The following is an 18,691-nucleotide window of genomic DNA, read 5'->3' on the forward strand; positions in this document are numbered from 1 at the left end:
GGGAGAGTGAGGCAAGGGGAGAGAGAGGGGGAGAGGGTGAAGGAGGGACGAGGAGAGAGAGGAAGGAGAGAGAAGGGAGAGGGAGAAAGAGATGAGAGGAGGTGGAGGAAGGTAAAGAAGGAGGGGAGAGTGAGCGATGGAGAGAGAGAGACAGAGAGGGTGAAAGAGAAGGAAAGGGGGTGAAAGAAGTAGAGAGAAAGAAGAGAATGAGGGGGATAAAGAAGAGAGTGAGAGAGAGACAGACAAGAGATCAACCCTGTGACACTAATCTTTTCCCATTGACTCCAATGTATGGAGAAAAACATCAACCCTGTGGCACATCTATTCACATTGACTGCAATGTACTTAGAAAAACATCAAACCCATGACACACATATTTTCTCATTGATTGCATTGTATTGAGAAAAACATCAGCTACTGTGACATTTTACCTTTTTGCTAACACTTGCCAGGATGACATTTTCCTATGATATCACGTTGGTCTGAAGAATCATTGATACATAGTATTATATAACTACTATACACTACAGCCAGAGACTAAACAGCACACGCCCAATCATCAGGGTTTAATATAAAAGTGACATAAAGAAACCAGTTGGAAGAAACAAAACACAACTCTATTTACTGTTTTAAAGGCATGTTTATAAAACTGAGCCAATTAAACATGTTCACACACACACTAACTATTACAACAATTACTGAGACCTTAAAAGCCTATTGGAACAATTGACTTTGGACACTTTGCTTGTAATGGGCAAAATTGAACAATTCAGCAGCTTATTAACTAGGGAGACAACTAGGGAGAGGACGGCAAAAAGAGGTCATCCAAGGTCATTCTCTTTATGTGAGAAAAGGAAAGATGTCAGTGGTCTATATGTATAAGCCGATTGAGAATTAATATGATCTAGCATACATTCATTAGTATGAGACTTTCTGTCCCTCAACTGATTTGCATGGCTTGAGTCTTTTTGTGGGCCGTGTGCTATGTTATGGTACAGTGGGGAAGAGAGAAAGAGTTTTCCACCGGAGGCCTGAGGTACATTCTTTACAGATTCTCTAATATTTGCATTGGATGGCGCTGGGGCCTCTCTTAAAGGTGTGTAACTATGTATGAAGGAGGGTGGTGGAGAGAGATGGACCGACCACATAGAGCTCTTTCTGCAGCTGTTAAAATGCTCTGATTCCCCTGCCTACACTACTATTAAAATCACTGTATTACATTTGTGTGTGTGTGTGTGTGGTGTGTGTGTGTGTGTGTGTGTGTGTGTGTGTGTGTGTGTGTGTGTGTGTGTGTGTGTGTGTGTGTGTGTGTGTGTGTGTGTGTGTGTGTGTGTGTGTGTGTGTGTGCGTGTGTGTGTGTGTGTGTGCTCACGTCCGCCATTTATGTAAAACAGACGCAGTGGATCCACCCTGAGTCTTCCCGTCACTCTGTCTGCACTATAAACCCTCAAACTTTACATAGCCAGTTAGCCACACACCTGCCGCCCTCCGACAAGAGAGCCACCAATGCAGGAGCTGGAAGGGAGAAGGTGAGATCTTTGGCCCCAGTGAGGAGACCACACTCAGGCACTGGCCACAGCCTGGCTCTGGGGACGGCTGGTGGTCCTCTGTGGGATCATCAGGGGTGAAAGGAGTCTTTGACCACCATGACGGTGCTAAACTCGGAAGACTTTCGGAAAAAATGTGTGGAACCTTCAACCACCAGGTTCCTGATGACGACAATTGCTCAGAGAGACATACACTGTTGGGAATCTCCATAGAGGTCCATTTATCTATCCCTACCAACGCAGTCCTCAAACGTGTCACAACACACCCACAACCAGCTAATGATATTAACCAGGGATGCAAATCCATACAGATGAGAAGAAAATAACCCTGAATAAAAATAGAACCATTTAGCTAATAGAGCTCATGTCTGTCTGGAGTCTGAACTGAGCCAGTTGAGATAAGTAACTCCTCCACTAAGACATAACGTTTTTAGATTGATCGTCACCAGTGAGAGCTGTAAAGTCTCACTGGATCAAAGGCAGCTGGAGGAGTTTGCCTCTCTCATTCAAATAACTCTAAAACGTGGTATGGTATTTCAGTGAGACGTGGAACACAGGAGCCTTTGCCAAGGCTTAATGAAATGTATTTTAATAGCACACAAGAGCAAATCTGAGCACAGAAAACGAATCCAGGGATAACAAATAAAAGCGAGACTTGAGCCATGAAAAGAGCTGTCTTAAATCTTAAAACCAAGTTTCAGCTGTAGTTTAGCAGGTATTTAGTCTATTAGACGTCTATTAGCTGTCCTTCAGAGGATATCAGTTGTCAGCAAGAGCTTTCCACAGTCCCTATGTCCTTAAACATAGGTATTGTGTTTGCTCCCTCATCAACCAAAGTGTGGCATGCATTTGTAGATGATTCTAGATTCTAGATAGATAAATCATTTTTCTCTCTTTTGCCAATCCCCCCCACCAAACCATTACTTTTATGGAGCCAGCTTTGTCACTTGGGAGTGGCTTATGTGTCTGCCTGCCCCAAATGTGACTACTTAATGTGTGACATAATAGGAAGGACTCAAATTTGGGGCAAGATGTCTGTTTGGCCCCTGGTAATAGACCCAATACTGCCCTCCTGCTCAGCGCTCAGCTGATTTTATGGACTAGTTAAGTCTGGAAAACAACAGTGTGGGCCTTATGGGCCAGCCCTGGCCTGGAGAGGAAAACTCATGAGCTAATGTGCTGAATTAGGGGTTAGGCTACTGCTGCTGCTGGAGTTGAAAGTAAAGGGAACAGTACCAAAGGGTTTAAGGGGAGCCATAGAAAAATCTAATTGTATAATTATTTTATGAGAAGTGATATTATAGTAAACTGACATCCCCACCCAGTGCATATATTCATCCAACCACCTTGGAACACTTAAATCTAAATTATTTGATATAATATTCTAAACCCAACACAATTAAAGGATGCGGGAGAGTATTTCTAGATGTAATATTGTTCATTTAAAATCTTCAACAAAGAGACAGTTCTTGAAGTTATGTATTGGGAGCAACTGAGCATCTTTTTGCAGTCATGAAGGGGAATCAACAGTAGTTTACCGGTAATATTTTTCCCGAGGCCAGTGGCCCCTCCTTGTGGCAAAACTAGTTACTAATCCCTTCTTCAAAAAATGTAAAAGATTGCTACAAACTAAGTTAAATGTACTAAAATGTCAAAGACTAAATTATTGTGCATTTCATTATCGAATGCAAATCAAATGCCATTTAATCGATCATGATGTAACATAGAACGTTATAGGGGAATAGCACCTGCTTGAAAGAGAAGTTGCCATTGGATGACATTTGACTTCTGCCGACCAATTACAAAGTGGTATTACAGTACGACGGCTAGTGGATCAACTATTTCTATGGGTCTACATCGTGGAGGTCTGGAGTTACACACCGTTAACTATCGATCAACTGCTGTCGCTGTAGCAACAGTAATTTGACTAGCAGTAGACACTGTACTTTGTAGCTTGATTTTACCAATGTCAACTGACGGAAAAAGAACGGAAGATACATGTGCATATCCACGACAGAAGATAGTCTTGCAATTTGAACCACAATGCTTGTTCTGAAAGTCATTTGATATTGCAAAGTGATGGGAAATATTTGTATTTAAAAAAAAAATGGTGAGTGAGTTATTAGGCTACCCCCTTCCCAGTTCCTTTTCGTATTGCCTTGCTGTCTCTGTCAAATAGTAAAATAGCAAGGGCATTGCTTTTGTTCACCTTGGTTGGTCAAGAGATCTGTAGGATTAGAGGGTGATTTAAAAGGACTAACTAATGCGCCATTACTCTATTCTGGTTAAATTTAGAAACAAGCCATGTCGCAATCGCATATCCTACTGTGTCACTCACAGTGTCATTGGCTCTGAACGTACTCTCGTTGTTTCGACATGAGAAAGTCATAACTAAGTACTTGTTGAATATATATATATATATATATATATATATATATATATATATATATATATATATATATATATATTTACACATTTTACAAGTTTTGAGTTATCAAATATTGATTGAGTAAAAGGTTTATTCTGAAAACTATTTAGCTTACAAAACACTTCAAACAGAGTGACAGATTCAGGTACCTAAAAGCCTAATCATTTTTCATCCATTTATCATTGCTGTATGGAAATGAAACATACCAAGTATCCATTCATGTCAAATGTGGTTGCATCAGGTGCAATGTCATGCACTGCAGAACCAAAGCCAGCTGTGTTTGACTGCAGGCTGAGGAGTCCTGTCCCGTGGCCCTGTCTGAGCTGTGTCTGGCCCAGGTGTGTCTCAGCCTGGACTCCCTCTGCAGTAAGCAACCAGATGGCTCCCTGAGGCTCAGCTGGGCCCCACTGCTCCCACAGGAAATGGCTGATCAGCTACTGCACAAGATGGCTGCCCAGGGTGAGTAGGGAGGGAGGGCGCCAGAGAATGTTCAACAACAAAACACACACAAATGGAATTAAATAAATGTAATGGTTAACAAACCTTTTATGGGTTTAAAGAAGGGAATTTCTATACAATGGGTTGATTTTACGTAATTTTTTAAAGCAAGATATTGTTGTGTCAACCTCCTGGTCATCACTGTTCTTGTCCACATTTCAGCCTTACCTCAAATTTTCACGTCTTTTTTCATCCCCTAGGCACGCTAAACGACAGAACAGTCGGTATCTTCCGCAGCTGTGAACAACTTCGTCTGCGCAGAGCTTGTGTCCGCTCCTCCCCCCTCTCTGCAGAGGCCTTCCGTCTGGCTCTCTGCCCTCACCGGCTGCAGGAGCTGGATGCTTCCGGGGTCCCTGGGGGCCTCACTGGTGCCCACATCCTCTCAGGCCTGGCCTCCAACCCGGAGTGCAGAGCCAGCCTGCAGAGGCTCACACTGAGCAGGCTCCAGTTGGGCTGGACGTCCCTGGAGGTGGAGGAAGAGCAGGTGGGCTTCAGCTCTCTGCAGGGCCTGAGGACACTCAACCTGGCCAACACAGACCTCACAGACCCCTTCCTCGAGGACATCTGTACTCTCCCACGGCTAGAGGTCCTGGACATCTCCAGCACCCCCGTCACGGAGCTGAGCGCCCTGCTGGGTTGCCGGCTTACCCTGAGATCCCTGACTGCCCACGGGCTGAGGCAGCTGGACATGTCACCCGCCAGGGTGATCTCCATCCTTAGCCAGCTCCACGCCCTCAGGCACCTGGACCTCTCTGACGACCGCTTCGCCTCTGTACCGCCATCCGCAGAGAATGACGAAGGGGGGGAGGGGGATGAAGCGGTGAGGCTGCTTCTGGAGGGGGGTTCTGGGATTCTCCCAGCACTTGTGTCTCTGGATGTGTCTGGAAGGAAGAAGGTGACTGAAGGGGCGGTCACAGCCTTCGTCGAGGGGAGGAGAGGGCTTTTGTTCCTGGGGCTTCTGGCTACTGGGGCTGGCTCCTGTGACGTTCTGTCTGGGAAGGACAACTTAATGGTGAGGTGACCGCCTGGGGGGGATTTTATTGTTAATTACAAAAAATGCCTCCTACTTCCTGCTGTCATTTACTTGCTTTGGTGGATCTGAGACAGCTGTGAAGGTGTAAGCAGTAGTTTCAGCTATGACCTATCCAGGCCTATCAGATATGTGCAGAGGAATGAGGAGTAAGTGACTGACGAATAATCTTCTTGTGTTTGTCTTCCAGGTGACCGGCGAGGCCAATGAGAAACAGATCTGTGAATCTCTGAGGAGGTACAGAGAGAGAGAGTGTTTCACACGCGAGGCCCTGGTCCATCTCTACCAGCTAACTAACGACATGTACGACCAGACCAGACCAGACATCCTGAAGGTAACGATCGGAATATGTCTGCATATGAAATGGCTGAAATTGTGGTTGTTGACATAAGCATTTATACAAAAAGCTTATGTACTGCTTATACATGTGTTATGTATGGGTCAGGAATGTGTTATGAAGTCCTTATGTAGGTACCCTTCTCTCCTTTCTGTAGCTGGTGTTGGGAGGGATGCAGAACTACTCAGAGTCTCTCCATGTCCAGCTGGTGGCCTCAGCCTGCGTCTTCAACCTGACCAATCAGGACATGGCTGTGGGCATGCCCCACCCCCTGCTCAGCGCAGTTGTGCATCAGGTGCTGGAAGCCATGAGAAGCTTCCCCAGCCACCAACAGGTACACACACACACACACACACACACACACACACACACACACACACACACACACACACACTTTAACATGCATTACATGACCAAAAGTATGTGGAGACCTGCTCGTCGAACATCTCATTCCAAAATCATGGGCATTAATATGGAGTTGGTCCCCCCCTTTGCTGCTTTAACAGCCTTCACTCTTCTGGGAAGGCTATCCACTAGATGTTGGAACATTGCTGTGGGGACTTGCTTCCATTCAGCCAAAAGAGCATTAGTGAGGTTGAGTACTGATGTTGGATGACTAGGTCTGGCTTGCAGTCAGTGTTCCAATTCATCCCAAAGGTGTTCGATGGGGTTGATGTCAGGGCTATATGCAGGCCAGTCATTTATATATGGACCTTTCTTTGTGCATGGGGTTTTGTCATGATCTATGAGCAGAATAACTGTATTACCTCAAGGCCAGCCCCCTAGCAATTTGAGTTCCAGTCGATGAGCTTCAGCCTCTCTTCATTTGAGTAACAGCTAGCATGATGCACACACAGCAGAGGGAGAGAGCAATGACGTGGTGCACATATCTGCACATATGTGATGTAGTACACCATTTTCGGGGACCACTTTTGGCTTGTGAGCTCTACTTTAAGAACTACTGGCTAAAAAGTATACAAAAGTACAGGAGAATCCATGTAAGGGACAGGTCTCTTTAAGGGACAATTAAAAACATTCTAAACCACCACTGAAATCCTTTAGGCTTACTCATGACGCTGAAATCAACCAAACACAGCAACGTGAAGGAAGCTGTGCATATCTCCAACCATTAGAAAATTACTTGAAAAAATAATAACTAATAAATAACAAATACTGGGCTAATCTTAAAGCATAAAACACAAATTATTACACAGAGTTGGCTACTCTCTCTCCTGTACCCATAAAAAAAATCTAACCCAAATACAATATAAAGTAATACTCTACTGTGTACCGGACGGCAGTAAGGATTGCCACCGAGCTCACATACCCACTCAACCAGGAGTACCCTACCAGCTCTGACTTTTTTTTACCAGGTAAGTTGACTTGAGAACACATTCTCATTTACAGCAATGACATGGGGAACAGTTATAGGAGGGGGGATGAATGAGCCAATTGTAAACTTGGGATGATTAGGTGACTGTGATGGTATGAGAGCCAGATTGGGAATTTAGCCAGGACACCGGGGTTAACACCCCTACTCTTACAATAAGTGCCATGGGATCTTTTAGTGACCACAAAGAGTCAGGACAACCGTTTAACGTCCCATCCAAAAGACAGCACACTACACATGGAAATGTCCCCAATCACTGCCCTGGGGCATTGGGATATCTTTTTAGACCAGACGAAAGGGTGCGGCCTACTGGCCCTCCAACACCACTTCCAGCAGCATCTGGTCTCCCATCCAGGACCAACCCTGCTTAGCTTCAGAAGCAAGCCAGCAGTGGGATGCAGGCCACGATACAGATCTTATGTACAGAAAACCTGCCAGAGCCCAGAAATCATTTGTCCCCACCAGTATCAGACAGTTAAACAAATAACTCTGCTCAACCCCCCCCCCCCCCCCCCCCCACTCTCATTTATCTGAACTGTATGAAATGTTCCTCATCCAATGGATTGTACAGTACGTACAGAGCCCTTGACTTTTTCCAAATGTTACGTTACAGCCTTATTGTAAAATTGTTTAAATCGTTTTTTCCCCTCATCAATATACACACCATACCCCATAATGACAAAGCAAAAACATGTTCTTAGAGATTTTAGCAAATGTATTCAAAATGAAAAACTTAAATATCACATTTATTGTGTATTGTGTGTCGATTGAGGAAACAATTTAATTTAATCAATTTTAGAATAAGGCTATAACATAACAAAATGTGGAAAAAGTCAAGGGGTCTAAATAATTTCCGTCTAAATAGTTTCCTGAATGCGCTCGTCCCCAATAGTTGTTTCTTGTTGTATTGCTTGTGATTTACATTGTTTTGTTGTTACAGGTTTGGGTTTTTCCATTTATGTTTTGAGGTTGGACTTTTAGCACATATAGCTCATTAGCACGTAGGGCGCAACAATTGGTGTCACCTCGTTAGTCAGTATGTGTTATTCCTGGGCTGGTTGCCATCTCAATAGTGGGAAGGTGTTTCACCTGTGCTGGCCCAGATGCTATTTAAGAGTGGCTGGCCCAGTTCTCCAGTTGTCTTGATAGATGCGGAGGGTTAACACCTTTAGTTGGCTCGCCCTATTTAGATTTCTAGACAAGCAAATACTTTTTCTGATTTTGTTTTGCTCCACCATTTTGGTTTGCTTCCTGTCTTTAAGTTTGGTGTGGGGTTTTCTTTTGTTTGCTTCTTAGTGGGAAAATTTAGTGGGCACTCACGGGGGGTGTCTTTTAGGTTCCAGTTGTTGTTGCTACAGTAGTCAACTTTCAGTGGACACCCCCATGAGTGTCTTTTAGAACCCCTCCTAAAACCCCAACTGTGACTCTTCGTTAGTTCCCCCTTCAGTTTGAGCAACATTATTTGGTTTTCTAGCTGGGGAACATAACAAAATGGGGGCTCATCCGGGACCTTGTTTCCCATGAGTATGTGCTGTGCCCAGATATTTGAGTGTTCAAAATACACTTTTGTGGTAGAGTTTCTACCCAGAGGAGTTATAAGATTGGTGGAATCATTTTGATAGTTGAATAAAAACACAGGCTTGTAAAATAAACATAAAGCCATGGACTTTAAGCTGGAAGCATTTGTGGAAAACCCTACATGGGAGATGCTAGATAAATGTACAAAGCCGAATCTGACAGTCCAAAAGCAGTAGTCAGAGTTTATTGGTACTGCTGTGGTGGAGGAGGAAATCCTCTTGGAGAGAGAGGCTGATGAAAAGGGAGCTATGGGTAGTAGAGTACATCCCGTCGAGGTGCAACTAAGGGAGTTAGAACTAATGGCAAAGTTGGAGCAACAAAGATTTGAGCTTGAACAACAGAAATTAAAGTTGGAGCACAGGGAAAGACAAAATGAGCGTGCAGCCAAACAACAAGAATGAGAACGTGCAACCAGACTAGAACAAGAATAACATGCGCATGCCATTTGATTAAAAGAGATGGAGCTGGCAGCGCGACAAAGGGAGATGGATCTGGAAGCACTCCAAATCCATTCAGGCCATCCTGCACCCTCAACAGAGTTTGATCTTGGTCGAAACAGCCGACTTGTACCGCCTTTCAACGAAAAGGAGGTGGATGTGTATTTTACTCTGTTTGAGCTGATTGCCACATCCCTAAAATGGCTGTGAGATATTTGGTCACTGCTCCTCCAATGTGTTCTTTTGGGGAAAGCTCCGCAAGTGTACGCCGCTTTAATTCTTGACCAGAGTTCAGATTATGACAGTGTTAAAGCTGCTTTCCTTCGGGCTTACGAGTTGGTAACAGAGGCATACAGACAACGGTTCTGTAAATGACTAAAGACAGAATCACAAAGCCATGTTGAGTTTGCAAGGGAAGAAGCATGTCTTTTTGATTATCAAATCAAATTGTATTTGTCACATGCCCCGAATACAACAGGTACCTTCCCGTGAAATGCTTACTTACAAGCCCTTAACCAACAATGCAGTTTTAAGAAAATAGAGTTAAGGAAATATTTACTAAATAAACTAAAGTAAAAAATATAAATAAAGTTACACAATAAAATAACAATAATTAGGCTATATACAGGGGGTACCGGTAATGAGTCAATGTGAGGGGGTACAGGTTAGTCGAGGTAATTTGTACATATAGGTAGGGGTAAAGTGACTATGCATAGATAATAAACAGCGAGTAAAATCTTCAACATAGAAATGCTACTAAAAAGAGTTTACTGAAACTTGTTACAAATGACAGTCACCTATGATTCACCAAATTATATTTTGAAAGAGGAAGTAAAGTACTATAAGCATATGTTTTCGTTTGTCTCCTCCATCTCCTCTAACTGAAGCTAATTGTATGGATTTTTTTCTATAAATAATGTAAAATGAACAGCCATACAGAAAGACACATGTGAAGGTGAAATTACAGAGGAGGAACTTCTTGATGAAATTAAAGCCTTTAAGTCCAGGAAAACTCCAGCGCTGGATGGCATACCAATTTTTTATATACTCAGAGGACCGTTATTAGCATGTTTTAACCACTCCTATGTAAATGGTAGATTATCAGACACTCAACAAGAAGGTCTGATTCCATTATTACTGAAACAGGATACAAGTGGGAAATATAAAGAATTGGAGGCCCCTTAAACTTCAATGTGTGATGCAAAAATTCTCGCAAAATGTATAGCGCATAGAATTAAAAAGGTATTGTCTGACATTATTCATTCTAATCAGACAGGTTTTTTACATGGACGATACATTGGAGATAATATAAGGGAAGTACTGGAAACAATATAACACTATGAAAAATCTGGGAAAGCAGGCCTGCTATTCATAGCGGACTTTGAAAAGGCTTCTGATAAAGTACAACTGGAGTTTATGTATAAATGCCTGGAACATTTCAATTTTGGAGAATCTCTTATAAAAATGGGTTAAAATAATGTATAGTAACCCTAGGTGTAAAATTGTAATTAATGGCTACTTCTCAGAAAGTTTTAAACTGTCAAGAGGAGTAAAGCAAGGTTATCCACTATCGGCATATCTATTTATTATGGCCATCGAAATATTAGCTATTAAAATCAGATCCAACAATAATATCAATGGATTAGAAGTACAGGGCTTAAAAACTAAGGTGTCATTGTACACGGGTGATTCATGTTTTCTTTTAAATCCACAACTTGGATCCCTCCACAGCCAGATAATTTTTCTAACCTCTCTGGATTACAACCAAATTATGATGTGTGTAACGGTCGTCGTATATAGTAGACCAAGGCGCAGCGGGTTGAGTGCTCATTTTAACGTTTATTAGAACACTTAAATGACAAAACAAGAAAACGAACGAACGCACAGTATTGCAGGCTAAACACAGCAGTGCAAAAACAACTTCCCACAAAACCCATTACAAAACACCCCTCTATATAGGACCTTCAATCAGAGGCAACGAGGAACAGCTGCCTCCAATTGAAGGTCCATCCAATAACCCTAAACATAGAACTAAAAAGACTAGACCAGAACATAGAAATATACTAACATAAAACATAACCAAAAACCCCGGAACAATCTAAACAAACACAACTCTACCTAAACACATAGCTCAACAAACCCCGAAACACTCTAAACAAATACCCCCTGCCACGTCCTGACCAAACTACAATAACAAATAACCCCTTATACTGGTCAGGACGTGACAATGTGTACTATATTACGTATTTGATCACAAAAAAACTTTTACTTTACCATGTAGTTTACCAATAAAATGGTCTAATAGTGATGTGGATATACTCGGTATACATATCCTGAAAGAAAGAAATGATTTCACGCCAATACATTTTTATAGAAAGTTAGCAAAAATAGATCTTGCTACCATGGAAAGGTAAATACCTTTCTATTTGTGGAAAAATCACCCTGATTAACTCTTTAGTCATATTCCAGTTTACCTATTTGCTTATGGTCTTGCAAATAAGTAACCTAGCAAACCGTTTTTTGTATTATATGAGAAAATATAACATTTTATTTTGGAATGGCAAGCGAGCCAAAATTTAACAGGCCTATTTATATAATGAATATGAATTTGGAGGGCAGAAATTATTAAATATTAAAACATTAGACCTCTCACTATAGGTTTCAGTCATTCAAAAGTTAAACTTAAATCCAAGCTGGTTCTCTAGCGGATTAGTAAAAATGTTTCACCCTATGTTGAAGAAAGGCCTTTTTCCCTTTAGTCAGATTACAACCTTTCACTTTCAGTTATTTGAAAAGGAAATAATCTCCCAAATATCGCTATTTTTAAAGCAAGCCATAGAAAGTTGGTTGCAATTTCAATTTAATCCACCAGAAAAGACAGAACAAATAATACAATAAATATTGTGGTTAAACTCAAATATGCTAATTGATAAAAAAAAACATTATTTTTTAAATATATACACTGCTCAAAAAAATAAAGGGAACACTAAAATAACACATCCTAGATCTGAATGAATGAAATAATCTTATTAAATACTTTTTTCTTTACATAGTTGAATGTGCTGACAACAAAATCACACAAAAATAATCCATGGAAATCCAATTTATCAACCCATGGAGGTCTGGATTTGGAGTCACACTCAAAATTAAAGTGGAAAACCACACTACAGGCTGATGAACTTTGATGTCCTTAAAACAAGTCAAAATGAAGCTCAGTAGTGTGTGTGGCCTCCACGTGCCTGTATGACCTCCCTACAATGCCTGGGCATTCTCCTGATGAGGTGGCGGATGGTCTCCTGAGGGATCTCCTCCCAGACCTGGACTAAAGTATCTGCCAACTCCTGGACAGTCTTTGGTGCAACGTGGCGTTGGTGGATGGAGCGAGACATGATGTCCCAGATGTGCTCAATTGGATTCAGGTCTGGGGAACGGGTGGGCCAGTCCATAGCATCAATGCCTTCCTCTTGCAGGAACTGCTGACACACTCCAGCCACATTGTCTTGCATTAGGAGGAACCCAGGGCCAACCGCACCAGCATATGGTCTCACAAGGGGTCTGAGGATCTCATCTCAGTACCTAATGGCAGTCAGGCTACCTCTGGCGAGCACATGGAGGGCTGTGCGGCCCCCCAAAGAAATGCCACCCCACACCATGACTGACCCACCGCCAAACCGGTCATGCTGGAGGATGTTGCAGGCAGCAGAACGTTCTCCACGGCATCTCCAGACTCTGTCACGTCTGTCACATGTGCTCAGTGTGAACCTGCTTTCATCTGTGAAGAGCACAGAGCGCCAGTGGCGAATTTGCCAATCTTGGTGTTCTCTGGCAAATGCCAAACGTCCTCCACGGTGTTGGGCTGTAAGCACAACCCCCACCTGTGGACGTCGGGCCCTCATACCACCCTCATGGAGTCTGTTTCTGACCGTTTGAGCAGACACATGCACATTTGTGGCCTGCTGGAGGTCATTTTGCAGGGCTCTGGCAGTGCTCCTCCTGCTCCTCCTTGCACAAAGGCGGAAGTAGCGGTCCTGCTGCTGGGTTGTTGCCCTCCTACGGCCTCCTCCACGTCTCCTGATGTACTGGCCTGTCTCCTGGTAGAGCCTCCATGCTCTGGACACTACGCTGACAGACACAGCAAACCTTCTTGCCACAGTTCGCATTGATGTGCCATCCTGGATGAGCTGCACTACCTGAGCCACTTGTGTGGGTTGTAGAATCCGTCTCATGCTACCACTAGAGTGAAAGCACCGCCAGCATTCAAAAGTGACCAAAGCATCAGCCAGGAAGCATAGGAACTGAGAAGTGGTCTGTGGTCACCACCTGCAGAACCACTCCTTTATTGGGGGTGTCTTGCTAATTGACTATAATTTCCACCTGTTGTCTATTCCATTTGCACAACAGCATGTGAAATGTATTGTCAATCAGTGTTGCTTCCTAAGTGGACAGTTTGATTTCACAGAAGTGTGATTGACTTGGAGTTACATTGTGTTGTTTAAGTGTTCCCTTTATTTTTTTGAGCAGTGTATAAAAAAAGGTATAATCTTCGTAAATGATATCATAAATACCACTGGTGGAGTTATGTCATACATGCAGCTAACTAAAACATATGGAAATGTCTGCTGTAAAAAATTATTTTTAATTTACAATCTGTAGAAATTATGAAAATAGAAAGGTTCAGAACTTTTGTGAAACATCTCAGCACAGTTGAAAAATATATGGCAAATAGAAATCCAATATGGATGTGTTAAGAGATAGATGGGAGGGGTTGAATGGAGCTGAAAGTTGGGACAAATAACAACAAGATAACTAAAACATACTGTGCCGTAAAACGTATATAGGTTAAGAACTTTTTTGAAAGAGCACAGTTTGAAAGATATGACAAATAGAAATCAAACCAGATGGACATCATAAATGTATGGGAGAGGTTGAGGGTAGAGGAAGGACAAGAGTTAAAAACAAACAAAATAAATCTATTGTAAAATAGACTGTGTCCATAACATTTATATAGTATGTATAAGCTGGAAATACAGGCCTAAGCGTTGTTGTTCACTAGATTGCTCCAATTGGGGGAGGGGTGGTAGGGTTGGAGGGTAATAAAGGAAATATATTTTTTTAAAGATGCGTATGTATGTGTATGTATGTATGTATGTATGTATGTATGTATGTATGTATGTATGACTGTGTCTTTAAACAGCTTGGAAAATTACCGAAAATGATGTCATGGCTTTAGAAGCTTCTGATAGGCTAATTGACATAATTTGAGTCAATTGGAGGTGTACCTGTGGATGTATTTCAAGGCCTACCTTCAAACTCAGTGCCTATTTGCTTGACATCAAAAGAAATCAGCCAAGACCTCAGAAAAAACATTGGAGACCTCCACAAGTCTGGTTCATCCTTGGGAGCAATTTCCAAATGCCTGAAGTTACCACGTTCATTTGTACAAACAATAGTACGCAAGTATAAACCCCATGGGATCATGCAGCCGTCATACTGCTCAGGAAGGAGACGCATTCTGTCTCCTAGAGATGAATGTACTTTGGTGCGAAAAGTGCAAATCAATCCCAGAACAACAGCAAAGGACCTTGTGAATATGCTGGAGGAAACGGGTACGAAAGTATCTATATCCACAGTAAAACGAGTCCTATATCGACATAACCTGAAAGGCCGCTCAGCAAGGAAGAAGCCACTGCTCCAAAACCGCCATAAAAAGCCAGACTACGGTTTGCAACTGCACATGGGGACCAAGATCATACTTCAAACCTGACTCAGTTACACCAGCTCTGTCAGGAGGAATGGGCCAAAATTCACCCAACTTATTGAGGGAAGCTTGTGGTAGGCTACCTGAAACGTTTGACCCAAGTTAAACAATTTAAAGGCAATGCTATCAAATACTAATTGAGTGTATGTAAGCTGAAATAAATTATTCTCTCCACTATTATTCTGACATTTCACATTCTGAAAATGAAGTGGTGATCCTACCTGCCCTAAGACAGGGAATCTTTACTAGGATTAAAAGTCAGGAGTTGTGAAAAACTGAGTTTAAATGTATTTGGCTAAGGTGTATGTAAAACTTCCGACTTCAACTGTACATGCATACATATACACGTGTATTGCAAAAAATATATACACTACAGTTCATAAGTTTGGGCTCACTTAGAAATGTCCTTGTTTTTTAAAGAAAAGCACTTTTTTGTCTATTAAAAATAACAACAAATTGATCAGAAATACAGTGTAGGCATTGTTCATGTTGTAAATGACTATTGTAGCTGAAACCGGTAGTTTTTTATGGAATATCTACGTAGGCATACAGAGGCCATTATCAGAAACCATCACTCTTGTGTTCCAATGGCACGTTGTGTTAGCTAATCCAAGTTTATCATTTTAAAAGGCTAATTGATCATTACAAAACCCTTTTGCAATTATGTTAGCACAGCTGAAAACTGTTGTGCTGATTTCAGAAGCAATAAAACAGCGCAAACTGGCTCTAACCAGAATAGAAAGGAGTGGGAGGCCCCTGTGCACAACTGAGCAAGTGGACAAGTACATTAGTGTCTAGTTTAAGAAACAGACGCCTCACAAGTCCTCAAATGGCAGCTACATTAAATAGTACCCGCAAAACACCAGTCTCAACGTCAACAGTGAAGAGGCGACTCAGGGATGCTGGCCTTCTAGGCAGAGTTGGGGAAAAAAAGCCATATTTCAGACTGGCCAATAAAAAGAAAAGATTAAGATGGGCAAAAGACCACAGACACTGGACAGAGGAATTCTGCCTAGAAGGCCAGCATCCTGGAGTCGCCTCTTCACTGCTGATGTTGAGACTGGTGTTTTGCAGGTACTATTTAATGAAGCTGCCAGTTGTGTACTTGTGATGCCTCTGTTTTTCAAACTAAACCCTCTAATTTACTTGTCCTCCTACTCAGTTGTGCACCGAGGCTTCCCACTCCTCTTTCTATTCTGGTTAGAGCCAGTTTGCGCTGTTGTGTGAAGGGAGTAGTACACAGTGTTGTACGATATCTTCAGTTTCTTGGCAATTTTTCGTATGGAATAGCCTTCATTTTTCAGAACAAGAATAGATTGATAAGTTTCAGAAGAAAGTCCTTTGTTTCTGGCCATTTTGAGCCTGTAATGGAACCGACAAGTGCTGATGCTCCAGATACTCAACTACTCTAAAGAAGGCCAGTTTTATTGATTCTTTAATCAGAACAACAGTTTTAAGCTGTGCTAACATAATTGCAAAAGGGTTTTATAATGATCAATTAGCCTTTTTAAATTGATAACCTTAGATTAGCTTACACAACGTACCCTGAATCTATTCTACCACGGCCAGAAATCTGCTCCTTTTATTCTCTGTCCCCAACGCACTAGACAACCAGTTTTTTTAGCCTACTCCTACTCCTCTTCTGTTCCTCGGGGGATGTAGAGGTTAACCCAGGCCCTGTGTGTCCCCAGGCACTCTCATTTGTTGACTTCTGTAACCGTAAAAGCGTTGGTTTCATGCATGTTAATATCAGAAGCCTCCTCCCTAAGTTTGTTTTACTCACTGCTTTAGCACACTCCGCCAACCCTGATGTCCTAGCCGTGTCTGAATCCTGGCTTAGGAAGGCTACCAAAAATTCAGAGATTTCCATCCCCAACTACAACATTTTCCATCAAGATGGAACTGCCAAAGGGGGAGGAGTTAGCCTGCAAAGTTCTGTCATACTTTCCAGGTCTATGCCCAAACAGTTCAAGCTTCTAATTTTTTTTATTAATCTCTCCAGAAATAAGTCTCTCACTGTTGCCACCCGTTATAGACCCCCCCTGTGTGCCCAGCTGTGCCCTGGACACCATATGTGAATTGATTGCCCCCCATTTATCTTCAGAGTTCGTTCTGCTAGGTGACCTATACTGGGATATGCTTAACACCCCGGCCGTCCTACAATCTAAGCTAGATGCCCTCAGTCTCACACAAATTATCAAGGAACCCACCAGGTACAACCCTAAATCCGTAAACATGGGCACCCTCATAGATATTATCCTGACCACCTTGCCCTCCAAATACACCTCTGCTGTTTTCAATCAGGATCTCAGCGATCACTGCCTCATTGCCTGCATCCGTTATGGGTCCGCTGTCAAATGACCACCCCTCATCACTGTCAAACGCTCCCTAAATCACTTCTGCGAACAGGCCTTTCTAGCACAAAAACATCCAGTGGCGTACTGCACTAGCATCGAATAGTCTCCGCGATATGAAACTTTTCAGGGAAGTCAGGAACCAATACACACCGTCAGTTAGGAAAGCAAAGGATGGCTTTTTGAAACAGAAATTTGCATCCTGCAGCACAAACTCCAAAACGTTCTGGGACACTGTAATGTCCATGGAAAATAAGAGCACCTCCTCCCAGCTGCCCACTGCACTGAAGCTAGGAAACACTGTCACCACTGATAAATCCATGATAATCGAGAATTTCAATAGCTTTTCTCTACGGCCGGCCATGCTTTGTTCCTGGCTACCCCAACCTCGGCCAACAGCTCTGCACCTTCTCCGCTGTGCAATCCGGTTTCCGAGCTGGTCACGGGTGCACCTCAGCCACGCTCAAGGTACTAAACGATATCATAACCTCCATCGATAAAAGACAGTACTGTGCAGCCATCTTCATCGACCTGGCCAAGGCTTTCGACTCTGTCAATCACTGTATTCTTATCTGTAAGGCTTGTATATGGGAGGCGAAGTGCAGGAGAGTGCAGGAGAGCGGAGTATAATAAACAGGCGCACTTTAATACCGGTTAACATATGACAGCAACTAACACATACTAGTGCCAATAACACGGTCTAAAACAAAAGTGCAGCGCCTGATAAAAATCCACATAACAATAAACAATAACTCACAAATACAACATGGGGAACCTGTCAAGGTATAGGGGGCAGTATTTTCGATTTCGGATGAAAAACGTGCCCAGAGTAAACTGCCTAATACTCGAGCACAGAGTAAAATATTTGCATATTATTTGTAGATTTGGATGGAAAACACTCTGCAGTTTCTAAAACTGTTTGAATGATGTCTGTGAGTTTAAAGCAGAACTCATATGGCAGGCAAAAATCTGAGAAAAATCCAACCAGGAAGTGGGAAATCTGATGCTTGTAGTCTTCAAGTCATTGCCTATCTAACGCACAGTGACTTAGGGTTAATTTTGCACTTCCTAAGGCTTCCACTAGATGTCAACAGTCTTTAGAACCTGGTTTCAGGCTTTTGCGGTGAACACAGAGCGAACAAGAAGGCCGGGAAGTTGGTGACTCAGAAAATTACATGAGTTTTATGGCGCACGTTCACGTGATGAGGTAGCTGTGTTCCATAACGTTTTTCAAGACATTGGAATCGTCCGGTTGGAATATTATTGAAGTTTTATGTTAAAAAGATTGATGCTATACAACGTTTGACATGTTTCAGCGAACGTAAATATAACTT

The 18,691-nt window shown here is 42.4% G+C and overlaps 1 protein-coding gene across 1 annotated transcript in view; it reads left to right on the forward strand.

Moving 5' to 3' along the window:
- Positions 1-3,367: 3,367 nt before the first annotated feature.
- Positions 3,368-18,691, forward strand: part of LOC106569408 (protein zyg-11 homolog) — a 29,973-nt gene continuing 14,649 nt past the window's right edge. The window contains exons 1-5 of the mRNA XM_014140747.3: positions 3,368-3,657; positions 4,266-4,434; positions 4,674-5,485; positions 5,694-5,837; positions 5,998-6,174. Of these exons, the coding sequence (XP_013996222.2) occupies positions 3,655-3,657; positions 4,266-4,434; positions 4,674-5,485; positions 5,694-5,837; positions 5,998-6,174 (1,305 nt within the window). The 5' untranslated portion in view covers positions 3,368-3,654. The remainder of the gene's footprint in view (positions 3,658-4,265; positions 4,435-4,673; positions 5,486-5,693; positions 5,838-5,997; positions 6,175-18,691) is intronic.

Source organism: Salmo salar, chromosome 14 (genome assembly GCF_965601325.2).
Source record: "Salmo salar chromosome 14, fSalSal1, whole genome shotgun sequence".
NCBI lineage: Eukaryota > Metazoa > Chordata > Actinopteri > Salmoniformes > Salmonidae > Salmo > Salmo salar.